General features: G+C 37.8%; 1 protein-coding gene across 3 annotated transcripts in view; it reads left to right on the top strand.

Annotated features, from left to right (window-relative positions):
- Positions 1–12,984, top strand: part of LOC127841362 (hyaluronan-binding protein 2-like) — a 114,102-nt gene that overhangs the window by 92,845 nt on the left and 8,273 nt on the right. For all 3 annotated transcript variants that reach the window (XM_052370171.1, XM_052370170.1, XM_052370169.1), the window contains exons 4-11: positions 3,445–3,724; positions 4,674–4,694; positions 5,018–5,130; positions 6,080–6,151; positions 6,870–7,064; positions 7,809–7,921; positions 8,312–8,379; positions 8,852–9,087. In XM_052370171.1, coding sequence (XP_052226131.1) covers positions 7,016–7,064; positions 7,809–7,921; positions 8,312–8,379; positions 8,852–9,087 — 466 coding nt within the window. In that variant the 5' untranslated portion in view covers positions 3,445–3,724; positions 4,674–4,694; positions 5,018–5,130; positions 6,080–6,151; positions 6,870–7,015. The remainder of the gene's footprint in view (positions 1–3,444; positions 3,725–4,673; positions 4,695–5,017; positions 5,131–6,079; positions 6,152–6,869; positions 7,065–7,808; positions 7,922–8,311; positions 8,380–8,851; positions 9,088–12,984) is intronic.

Below are 12,984 nucleotides of genomic sequence, written 5' to 3'. Positions count from 1 at the left end.
AGTATTTACGTAGTAGTCAGTATTTATGTAGTAGTCAGTTGTATGTAGTAGTCAGTATTTATGTAGTAGTCAGTTGTAAGTAGTAGTCAGTTGTATGTAGTAGTCAGTATTTATGTAGTAGTCAGTTGTAAGTAGTAGTCAGTATTTATGTAAGAAGTCAGTATTTATGTAGTATTCAGTATTTATGTAGTAGTCAGTTGTATGCAGTAGCCAGTATTTATGTAGTAGTCAGTTGTATGTAGTAGTCAGTATTTATGTAGTAGTCAGTTGTATGTAGTAGTCAGTATTTATGTAGTAGTCAGTTGTATATAGTAGTCAGTATTTATGTAGTAGTCAGTTGTATGTAGTAGTCAGTATTTATGCAGTAGTCAGTTGTAAGTAGTAGTCAGTATTTATGTACTAGGCAGTTGTAAGTAGTAGTCAGTATTTATGTAGTACTCAGTTGTTTGTAGTAGTCAGTATTTATGTAGTAGCCAGTTATAAGTAGTAGTCAGTATTTATGTAGTAGTCAGTATTTATGTAGTAGTCAGTTATATGTAGTAGTCAGTATTTATGTAGTTGTCAGTATTTATGTTGTAGTCAGTTGTATGTAGTAGTCAGTATTTATGTAGTAGTCAGTTGTATGTAGTAGTCAGTATTTATGTAGTAGTCAGTTGTATGTAGTAGTCAGTATTTATGTAGTAGTCAGTTTTTATGTTATGTAGTAGTCAGTATTTATGTAGTTGTCAGTTGTTTGTAGTAGTCAGTATTTATGTAGTATATATACTCTTTATTTCCACTTCTCAGGGATTTTGAAACATACAATATAAAAAAGCAGCAAATATACATTCACATATATGAATATAGAATCAAGTACTATTTACATAAACCATAATTTACATATGAATATTATATATAAAGAGATCCACAAGACGTCTGTGTGACCACAGTGTCTGCAATTGTTTCCGGCGGGTTGTTCCCGCGTGTTTACTAGGACACGCACAGCTGCCGAGGCTTCCGATGTTTCGCGAGGTGTCCTCGCCGCGGTCCAGTTGCGGGCGGCCCTGATGTGAGGATGGACGACACAAAATCGCGCAAATTCTGGGTTCCCTTGTGACGCGCACTGTCCACAGCTCCGTGTGATAGTTGCGGATCGCATTGTTTACAATACGTTTCCACGTCAGCTTAGGAGGGATAATACTGGAATCGCGATAAACTGTATAATGGTTCAAAAGGCTATACTTTTCCATTACTGAGTAAATGTCTGGTATAATTCATATGTGTGTTACGTAAAATTAACTGTAATGTGCTTTAAAACAAACAGACGTCTTGTGGATCTCTTCATATATAATATTCATTTGTAAATTATGGTTTATATAATTAGTACTTAATTCTATATTCATGTATGTGAATGTATATTTGCTGCTTTTTTATATTGTATGTTTCAAAATCACTGAGAAGTGGAAATAAAGAGACTATATACTACATAAATACTGACTACTACATACAACTGACTACTGCATAAATATAATGGTTTATGTAGTAGTCAGTTGTAAGTAGTAGTCAGTATTTATGCAGTAGTCAGTTGTATGTAGTAGTCAGTTGTATGTAGTAGTCAGTTGTAAGTAGTAGTCAGTATTTATGCAGTAGTCAGTATTTATGTTATGTAGTAGTCAGTATTTATGTAGTAGCCAATTGTATGTACTACTACATAAATACTGACTACTACTTACAACTGACTACTACATAAATACTGACTACTACTTACAACTGACTACTACATACAACTGACTACTACATACAACTGACTACTGCATAAATACTGACTACTACTTACAACTGATTACTACATAAATACTGACTACTACATAAATACTGACTACTACATACAACTGACTGCTACATAAATACTGACTACTACATACAACTGACTACTACATACAACTGACTACTACTTACAACTGACTACTACATACAACTGACTACTACATACAACTGACTACTGCATAAATACTGACTACTACTTACAACTGACTACTACATAAATACTGACTACTACATACAACTGACTACTACATAAATACTGACTACTACATAAATACTGACTATTGCATACAACTGACTACTACTTACAACTGACTACTACATACAACTGACTACTACATAAATACTGACTACTATATAAATAATGACTACTACATAAATACTGGCTACTGCATACAACTGACTACTACATAAATACTTACTACTACATACAACTGACTACTACATAAATACTGACTACTACTTACAACTGACTACTACATAAATACTGACTACTACATACAACTGACTACTACATAAATACTGACTACTACATAACATAAATACTGACTACTACATAAATACTGACTACTTTTCTTTTGATACGATATGAATGGAAGATGTAACGTTGTGAAGATTTCGTCTGCAGGGAAACTGGTAAAAGTTGGTAAAACAAAAAAAGAAAGAAAAAAAAAAGTAAGATGCGTTGGCTTTTTATTGCATATAGAGTGTGTCGATACATTTACAAGTACATGTGTATATATAAAACCGGGCGATTACTTTTACTGTATCAATGATAGACGATAAATCAATGGTTAAATTGAAATAAGTAAGATAACATGCCCACACATTCGCATTATCGAATATCGGAGTTCAATCACACTCCAACACCTTCGCAAACAACCCAGAGGGTATATCTTCTTTTTATTTACTGTTATTTACGATACGTAAGATGGGTGTAATAATAAAATGATAGACTGTTATGTCCAAAAATTGCAATAATATTCGTGTGTTGTTTGTTCTTAAAAAACAGGAGCATGGTATTTGCATGTGACTGTGCAGGCGTGTTTTGCGTTTCATTACATGTTGTCTAAATAGCATTCCAACGAATCCATCGAATACTATGCGAATCCCATTGAATACAATTCGAATCCCATTGAATACTATTCGAATCACTATTGAATACTATTTGAATCCCATTGGTGACTTTTGAGTTCACTGGTTTCCAAATCAGTGCGATACATAAATTAGGTTAATCAGTTAATCAGTATTAATGCGCTTGTAAATTGTCATAGATCTGTCGATTTTTACCACGCATGTTCATGTATTATTCATCTACAGATATATGTCTGATCAGACTCGCATTGAATCAGATGAAGTGAATATATTATGTTTTTAACATGTATGATTCTTTGAGTTTTAATGAGCAATACAGTCATGTCATTTTAAAAATATTAATGATGTCATTTCATGTTGATAGCGTTTTCTGCCATTTTTGTGAATTTTAACAATAAAGACAGAAAATTTATGTTAATTTTAGTCATCAGTGAATAAAAACTAAAAAACATCAATGCACTGACCTACATTTAAGGGGAAAGAATAATGTGGAACATCGGGATATAAAATCACGTATACACACGTATAACATCTTTCCTCCACCAGGTTCCACGGCGCTACAACAGCGGCGAGTATGGCGGCGGTGGGGCCGGATACGTCGGCGGCGGCGGTGGGTATGGCACGTGGGGCGGCCACAAGTCCACCAGCTACGATTATACAGACGCTGCTGGTCTCCAAAACAACAGCTCAACGCATTCCTTGAATTCCGCAAAGTCGTCGCGCGCGAGGAAGGCAAGCACATGCGGGCTTATCATACTGCTGATATTGGGAGCGCTGCTGCTAGCGTTCGGAATTGGGCTCCTCGTGTACTACCTTTTACACGCATGTAAGTGGGGGATAAAATGTACCACATGGTTATTATATACGTGTCCTTAACTACTTATTATCATGAATATGTTATGCATAACAATTTAGTGTGTTATCACATCATTTTAAATGTACTAAAATGTCACGCGTTTCGCTGCTTCCATGAATTTCACAAAATAGTTCTTTGTAAAACTTTAGTATTCCATTCTTAGTAAAAAAAATTCTCAAATATTAGAAGACGTAAATGTTAGACACAACTTTATGCCCTTGCAGTAACGATATAATACTGTAAAATATATCCGGGACCGTTTGAGCAACATATTTTTTTTTTTCTTATGTTTTCTTCAAGCGTTAAGCGCTACTTGTGTAATATCGAAGTATCGGCTAGTTTAAAATGGACAAAACAACTAAGCGACATTAATCAGCACATGCCATTTTCTAAAAATGTACCAGAACACGCACTGTATAATGTTTTGTTCATTAAAACATACATATATAATATGCACACACAGTTTGAAATAACATATATATTTTACACTTTGAAACAATTCATTTCTTCATAGCGATTTCTAAATACATGGTTAAATGATAATAAGAACAATTATAACGACATGCATGCTTATGTTATCATTTTTATTCAATAATAGTTAAATATTATATTATTATTTAATGTCTGGTTGTAACAAAATGTAATAAGTGAGTACATTATAGATTAAAATCATAAAAAATATATATTATGAAAAATCTAATATTCATTTCGTTTGTAATAAAAAAAGTTTAAGAGGAAAACAGGTGGAATAGTCTGTTTCTAAAAAGCACATACAACCGCACTATTTACAGGAAAACAAAACAAAACACAGCAACAAGAACAATTTCAACATGCATATTAACAACAAATGTAACAACCATGCAACAACTGTATAGTATATGGACGATTGTATAATTTTCTTTTCTGTTTTTCTTTAAAGCTGCTGACGCTGCCAGATATCGTAAGTAATGCATTCTTAAAAGTCACAGATGCGCATGTACATGAACAAAATGTTTGTAAAATAATGTATGGTTCATTATTAAAAGTATTAATTGACTCAAAATGTATCCTTTCAAAACTTTCAATCAAATGCGTAATTTATAAATAACATTAAGTGAATATATATCGAATTAAACTGAAAAAGGATCTATTTCTGGTTTTAAATATATACTGTTTGAACTCTACTACATGTCCTATATATGTTATATCCCCAAAAGGAAAAGAAAAAAGAATGGACATGTAATCTTAAGTGTAAACGTTTACAGCACTTTTTTGTTGTTGTAGACACGTCAACTGCCCCCACCGACGTCACGTTACACAACGTGCCGTATCATCACAACATGGCGAACATGTCGTCGAAGGAGTTCTTGAACGTAGCCAACCCCTTCTGTGAACAGGTGCGTACTGTCTCGATAAAGAGCTTTTCGCGCATGATCAAGAAACAGTAACAGATATTTGGACGGATTGACAATACGGCTGGGTCCCGAATTTTGCGTAACTTTATCCGTATTTGGCATTGATATTAATATAAGACAGGATTTTAAAAATACCCTCATAGAAACATATTTTCTGTCAGCAAAACCAGATTAACTTCCAAATTATATAATCCAACTATTCCAGTAGATGCCGTAGATGCCGTCTTCTTATATAAAACGTTGCGCAACTCTCAGCTTTATAACCCAAAGGTTGGAGTCCGAGCAACACATTATCGAAGGCTTTGGGAGTCCGTTGATATTGACTATCTTGGAGAATACAGCCTATACATGTATGTCCATGAGTATAGGACACCGCATTAATTGAATAATACAAATATCAGGTTTTTATTGTGCTGTAGATGGACAGGTACTTTAAATCAAGTACCAAATATAATGAGGCTTACCTTGGGTGCAAAGTAACAGGGATGAAGTCAGTAGTATGCCAACTTCGTTTTAATATGCTGACTTTGATTTCTTAAGCTCATGTGGTAATGGTTCCACTGTACTTTATTAGGCTAATTTTGTATTGGCTCCACTGCCAAATAATTAACTTTCAATATTGAACTATTACACATAAGAACCTCGTTCTGGAAACAACACTGGCTTAATGCACGAGCGTACAGTTTCGTCCCAGATTAGCTTTGGCAGTCTGTACAGGCTAATGAAGGACGACACTTTACGCTTTCAATATGGAACTGATCTGTATTATGAAGTCTACTAAACACAAATCCAGTTTAGACGGAAAGTGTCATCCCTGACCTGCGGACTATACAGCCTAATCTGGGACGACACTTTACGCACATGCATTAAACCCTGTTTTCCAGAAATGAGGCTTATACTCAATAACGTGTACATTTACTCCCGTTTTCAGACCAACCAAGGAACCCATTGTGTGCGAATGTGCAGGCATTTATAATAAAACAGGGCTAAAGGAATACATAGCGTAAGTTAGAGTAGGACAATATATCTTTCATGATCAATATAATTTAATGAAGCAAGCATAAAAAAATTGCTACCATTAGTAATACGATGACACAAATTGCAATTCAAAACAGTATTTATTTCCATATTCCAGTCTTACTCAACTATTGAATATTTTTTTTTATATTTTCAGAAAAATGCAAGAATGAAAAGTTTGAATTCTGAATATGTCATTTAGAGCTAAGGAAGTCATATGGCTAATTTAGTATTTTGCCAAACCCTAATCAAAGTTAAAACTAGTTTTCTTGTTAACACCAATAATATATTAATTACTTTTTGTTATTCGAAAAAAATATGCTAAAGCAAATTAACCCTTTGCATGCTGGGAAAATTGTCGTCTGCTAAAATGTCGTCTGCTGAATTTCTAAAATTAGCGTTTTCTTCTAATTTTTTTCAAAGAATACTATCAGAATAGCAAACAGTTTGGATCCTGATGAGACGCCACGTTCTGTGGCGTCTCATCTGGATCCAAACTGTTTGCAAAGGCCTTTAAAATTCGGTTCCCGCACTGAAAGGGTTAAGTAATTCTTGTTATATTGGACTGAATTCCTTGTGACAATATTGCCTAAACTAGCTGATTACACGTGACCAGAGACCTATAGGTAGTGCTAGTTTATGGGTTTGACAAATGCATGGACGAAAAACTACCATTTTAATTATTTTTTTACAACAAAAATCAGAGAAGGGGCGGTGAAATTTCGACCTGCAGTTTCGTGGTGAACACAAGGGCCTGTCCTTCGACATCCCAACCATCCTGAAGGCCAACACCATAAGGACAGATGGAGCAGGTTACCAGGCCTTGTTCCTTGACAAAATTCTTGTGGGAATGGAGCCGAAAAATACTGGAATACTCACCCCCATTCCTGAGAAACCAGGTATGCAAAAGCGATATGAAGTGAATTGTTTAACCCATTTATGCCTGGTGGACTCTCCCATCCTTCTAAATTGGATCAATTTATTTCCAAAATTAGGGATGTCTAGTATATTTATTTCTCTATTTAGAATTTTTCTTACAGAAATTCCTTTAAGCAAACAACACAGACCCTGATGAGACGCCGCATCATTCGGCGTCTCATCTGGGTCTACGCTGTTTGCCAATGCCTTTTTTCTAGACGCTAGGCATACATTGTTTAACAACTCGTCAAACATGAGATTCGCTGATTTGTCTTGAGTTAAAGATCCAAAGAATTACTTTTATAAGTAAATGAGTTTTTGTCATGCTATTGTGTGGCCATTTAAATGCACTCTTAGATTTGTGTTCAGTATACTAGCATAAGGGCATATACATTTAATGTATGTGCTTAAAGATGAATTGTTTCCTGGTTTTCGTAACAACTGTAGACACATTAGCCTCGTTCTAAAAACACTGGACTTATTGCACGTGCATAAAGCGTCGTCTCAGATAAGCCTGTGCAGTCTTCACAGGCTAATCAGTGACGACACTTGCCAACTAAACTTTATTTTCAATGAAAAGGGAATCCTTTAAACGGAAAATTACATAAAAACGGAATGTTTAGTCCTTGAAACGCCAAGTTTGACGGTGGACAACACGTTACGCACATACATTAAGTAAAGTGTTCCCAGGGCTAGGCTAATGTAACATATGGCTGTGTTTTCAGTTGGTGTTGTAGCAAACCTGACGGTGTGGGTGTACACCCTCTCCTACTCGGGGATCCTCAGGGACCGCAACTCTAGGGCTTTCCTGGACCTCGCAAACCCATTCTGTGAAGACGTAAGCACATATATACACATACATTCAGAGCTCTTGATAATTGGGCTATTTGTTTAAATACTCGTTAAAATTTGGTCAAGGTCCTTTAGGAATTCTAAGTAGGGGTGGTTGTTGTGGTAGTCCACTTAAGAAAAATGTAAGAATGGGGCACTTGTCAGCACTGAAAAACCAACAAGAAGCAAAAACTTTTGTTTGTTTCTTTATGTGATATCTTATTCAATACCTTTGTTGAAACTGTGAAGGCTCAATGTCACCTATTCTTCTAACATTGTGTCACATACAAATAAGAACAAATAAGAATTATTTTACATAGTATTATTTTATGAAAAAATGAATTTATATAATTTGTCTTTTCTGTTAAGAATTTGTTCCACATCCATTTTGTTGTAGATTGGGCGAATCATTCTTGAAAGCTACCTCCGAGATCGATATGTCAGCTGTGAGGTGTTTGGTTTCGGGTAAGTTGCTCTCAACATGTTATTTGGGCTGTGCTCTGTGAAATGGGGATTCAACGCATGTGCGTAAAGTGTCATTCCAGATTAGCCTGTGCAGTGCGCGCTGGCTAATCATGCAGGGTCGACACTTTCAGCCTTAACAGGATTTTTGTTGAGAAGAAACTTTCTTCAAACAGAAAATATATCTCAAGAAGAAAATGTTGTCCCTGATTGGCCTGGGCGGACTGCACTGGCTAATCTTGGACGACACTTTATGCAACCGCTTTTCACAGAGCACGGCCCATATTATTTACTTTAGTACAATGTATGTGGTTTATGAAACCTTTAATATAAACTTGCAAGCAACATATTCTGGTAGTGAGTAACATTATTTTCATGACCAAGTGTTCATAAACAAATCAAAATAGGATACGAAGAATTGATAAACAAATAAATAAATAAATAATTTATAAAAACTTCCGTCAATATTATTCAGTGCGATGCCCGATGTTGCCATAGCCCATGTTCGGTTTGCTGGAGACTCGACAAAGGAACTCGAACTCTATCTCGCGAGACTCATTATGGATCGTGCACGAAATGTCACAGTGGAGGGTCGGCGTCCCAAGATGCTTGGCACGCTTCTGATCACCCCCGCAGACGGGGATGGCAAGATAACCGTGCTGCCGATATCCGTGAACCCGACCATAATGTCAACACCGACGACACCTTCTGGTTTGATGTTATTGACGATAGTTAATTATTTTATACCTATGAGTTAGTTTTATTTATAAGACGCGCACAGAATTAAGAGATACTTTTTATACAGGCTAAATTCTTCAAATAATACCAATATAAAAAGTAGCTTTATATTTTAGAGCGTCAACAAGTTGGACTAACCTATGTGTGTGCGTGGTAGTATTTTTATGTCCCCCACTATAGTAGTGGGGGACATATTGTTTTTGCCCTGTCTGTCTGTTGGTCTGTCTGTTGGTCTGTTGGTCTGTTTGCGCCAACTTTAACATTTTGCAATACCTTTTGCTATATTGAAGATAGCAACTTCATATTTGGCATGCATGTGTATCTTATGAAGCTGCACATTTTGAGTGGTGAAAGGTCAAGGTCAAGGTCATCCTTCAAGGTCAGAGGTCAAATATATGTGGCCAAAATCGCTCATTTTATGAATACTTTTGCAATATTGAAGATAGCAACTTGATATTTGGCATGCATGTGTATCTTATGGAGCTGCACATTTTGAGTGTTGAAAGGTCAAGGTCAAGGTCATCCTTCAAGGTCAAAGGTCAAATATATGTGGCCAAAATCGCTTATTTTATGAATACTTTTGCAATATTGAAGATAGCAACTTGATATTTGGCATGCATGTGTATCTCATGGAGCTGCACATTTTGAGTGGTGAAAGGTCAAGGTCATCTTTCAAGGTCAGAGGTCAAATATATGTGGCCCAAATCGCTTATTTTATGAATACTTTTGCAATATTGAAGATAGCAACTTGATATTTGGCATGCATGTGTATATTATGGAGCTGCACATTTTGAGTGGTGAAAGGTCAATGTCATCCTTCACAAGGTCAAGGTCATCCTTCACAAGGTCAAGGTCATATATAGGGGGACATTGTGTTTCACAAACACATCTTGTTTCATAAATGTGTTTAATGCATTCCGTGCAGTTCAACCCTTCACAGCTTATATACGCATTTTGACTATTTTGTAGAACATTTGCTAATTTAATTATATTAAACACGTTTCTTAATCGATTCAAATTTTAAACGCTTAATTTCAAACTCTAAGATTTTGAGATACAAATGAGCAGCAAACAGCATGAAACCTGAACAGGCTGCGAGTTTCTTGCAGGCTGTTCTGGTTTTATGCTGGTTGTCTATAGCCATTTTCGCTTTCCTTCTGAGTGGGAAAGGGTTAATAATGTAATATACCTATATATGTGTGCTCGTCTTTTACACAAATATGTCTGATGCATTATACGCCGTTTTAGCAGGACATATTTGATATTGGCACTTCTTCGAATCTAAGAGTTACTGGTCTAATACAATGTTTTCCTCATTATGTTTATTTTTATTCTAATTTATTTTGTTACATTAACATCAAGAACATGCGAAACATTTTACTCCCCATAATAGATAGCATTCTTTGAAAGTCATTATCTGATAGACTATTCTCATACTCATGGTAACTATTTTCTTGATTGTGTAATATCTCCCCTGACCAGGCTCTGCCCCCTACATTGACATGATGCTGTACGCGTACAACCTCACATACCAGCCAGCCCTGGGGGACAGGCGTACGGTCCTCTATCAGGACTATGCACAGAGGTTCTGCAAAGATGTGAGTCCCCATAATGAGGGTTATATATAAGACATATGCGTCTCATTCTGTGAAAACAGGACTTAATGCACGTTAATTAAGTGTAATCCAAGATTAGCCTGGGCAGTCGACACTGAAGAAACAATGACGACACAATCTGCCTTAATTGGATTTTCGCTAAAAAGAAACTTCCTTTTGATGAAAGAAGCAGAGAGTGATGTCCCTGATTAGCCTATGCGGACTGCCTGGTGTGTAATCTAGGATGATAGTTTACGCTAATACATCAAGCCTATGCGGACTGCCTGGTGTAATCTAGGATGATAGTTTACGCTCATACATCCAGCCTATGCGGATTGCCTGGTGTAATCTAGGATGATAGTTTACGCTCATACATCATGTCCCTGATAAGCCTATGCGGACTGCCTGGTGTAATCTAGGATGATAGTTTACGCTCATACATCAAGGCCTATGCGTACTGCCTGGTGTAATCTAGGATGATAGTTTACTATGCGGACTGCCTGGTGTAATCTAGGATGATAGTTTACTATGCGGACTGCCTGGTGTAATCTAGGATGATAGTTTACGCTCATACATCATGTCCCTTATTAGCCTATGCGGACTGCCTGGTGTAATCTAGTATGATAGTTTACGCTCATACATCATGTCCCTGATTAGCCTATGCGGACTGCCTGGTGTAATCTAGGATGATAGTTTACCGAATGGTCTAATCTTAGCTCATGACTACACTGCCCACATGGTCTAATCATAGCTCCTGACTACACTGCCCACATGGTCTAATCGTAGCTCCTGACTACACTACCCACATGGTCTAATCGTAGCTCCTGACTACACTACCCACATGGTCTAATCGTAGCTCCTGACTACACTGCCCACATGGTCTAATCGTTGCTCCTGACTACACTGCCCACATGGTCTAATCGTAGCTCCTGACTACACTACCCACATGGTCTAATCGTAGCTCCTGACTACACTACCCACATGGTCTAATCGTTGCTCCTGACTACACTGCCCACATGGTCTAATCATAGCTCCTGACTACACTGCCCACATGGTCTAATCGTAGCTCCTGACTACACTGCCCACATGGTCTAATCATAGCTCCTGACTACACTGCCCACATGGTCTAATCGTAGCTCCTGACTACACTGCCCACCTTGTCTAGTCGTAGCTCCTGACTATACTGCCCACATGGTCTAATCGTAGCTCCTGACTACACTGCCCACATGGTCTAATGATAGCTCCTGACTACACTGCCCACATGCTCTAATCGTAGCTCCTGACTACACTACCCACATGGTCTAATCGTTGCTCCTGACTACACTGCCCACATGGTCTAATCGTAGCTCCTGACTACACTACCCACATGTTCTAAGCGTAGCTCCTGACTATACTGCCCACATGGTCTAATCATAGCTCCTGACTACACTGCCCACATGGTCTAATCATAGCTCCTGACTACACTGTCCACATGGTCTAATCATAGCTCCTGACTACACTGCCCACATGGTCTAATCGTAGCTCCTGACTACACTGCCCACATGGTCTAATCGTAGCTCCTGACTACACTGCCCACATGGTCTAATCATAGCTCCTGACTACACTGCCCACATGGTCTAATCGTAGCTCCTGACTACACTGCCCACATGGTCTAATCGTAGCTCCTGACTACACTGCCCACATGGTCTAATCGTAGCTCCTGACTACACTGCCCACATGGTCTAATCATAGCTCCTGACTACACTGCCCACATGGTCTAATCGTAGCTCCTGACTACACTGCCCACATGGTCTAATCGTAGCTCCTGACTATACTGCCCACATGGTCTAATCGTAGCTCCTGACTACACTGTCCACATGGTCTAATCATAGCTCCTGACTACACTGCCCACATGGTCTAATCGTAGCTCCTGACTACACTGTCCACATGATCTAATCATAGCTTCTGACTACACTGCCCACATGGTCTAATCATAGCTCCTGACTATACTGCCCACATGGTCTAATCGTAGCTCCTGACTACACTGTCCACATAGTCTAATCATAGCTCCTGACTACACTGCCCACATGGTCTAATCGTAGCTCCTTACTACACTGCCCACATGGTCTAATCGTAGCTCCTGACTACACTGCCCACATGGTCTAATCGTAGCTCCTGACTACACTGTCCACATGGTCTAATCATAGCTCCTGACTACACTGTCCACATGGTCTAATCGTAGCTCCTGACTACACTGCCCACATGGTCTAATCGTAGCTCCTGACTACACTGCCCA

This window comes from Dreissena polymorpha, chromosome 8 (genome assembly GCF_020536995.1).
Source record: "Dreissena polymorpha isolate Duluth1 chromosome 8, UMN_Dpol_1.0, whole genome shotgun sequence".
Lineage (NCBI taxonomy): Eukaryota > Metazoa > Mollusca > Bivalvia > Myida > Dreissenidae > Dreissena > Dreissena polymorpha.
This window is presented reverse-complemented; position numbering and strand designations above follow the sequence as displayed.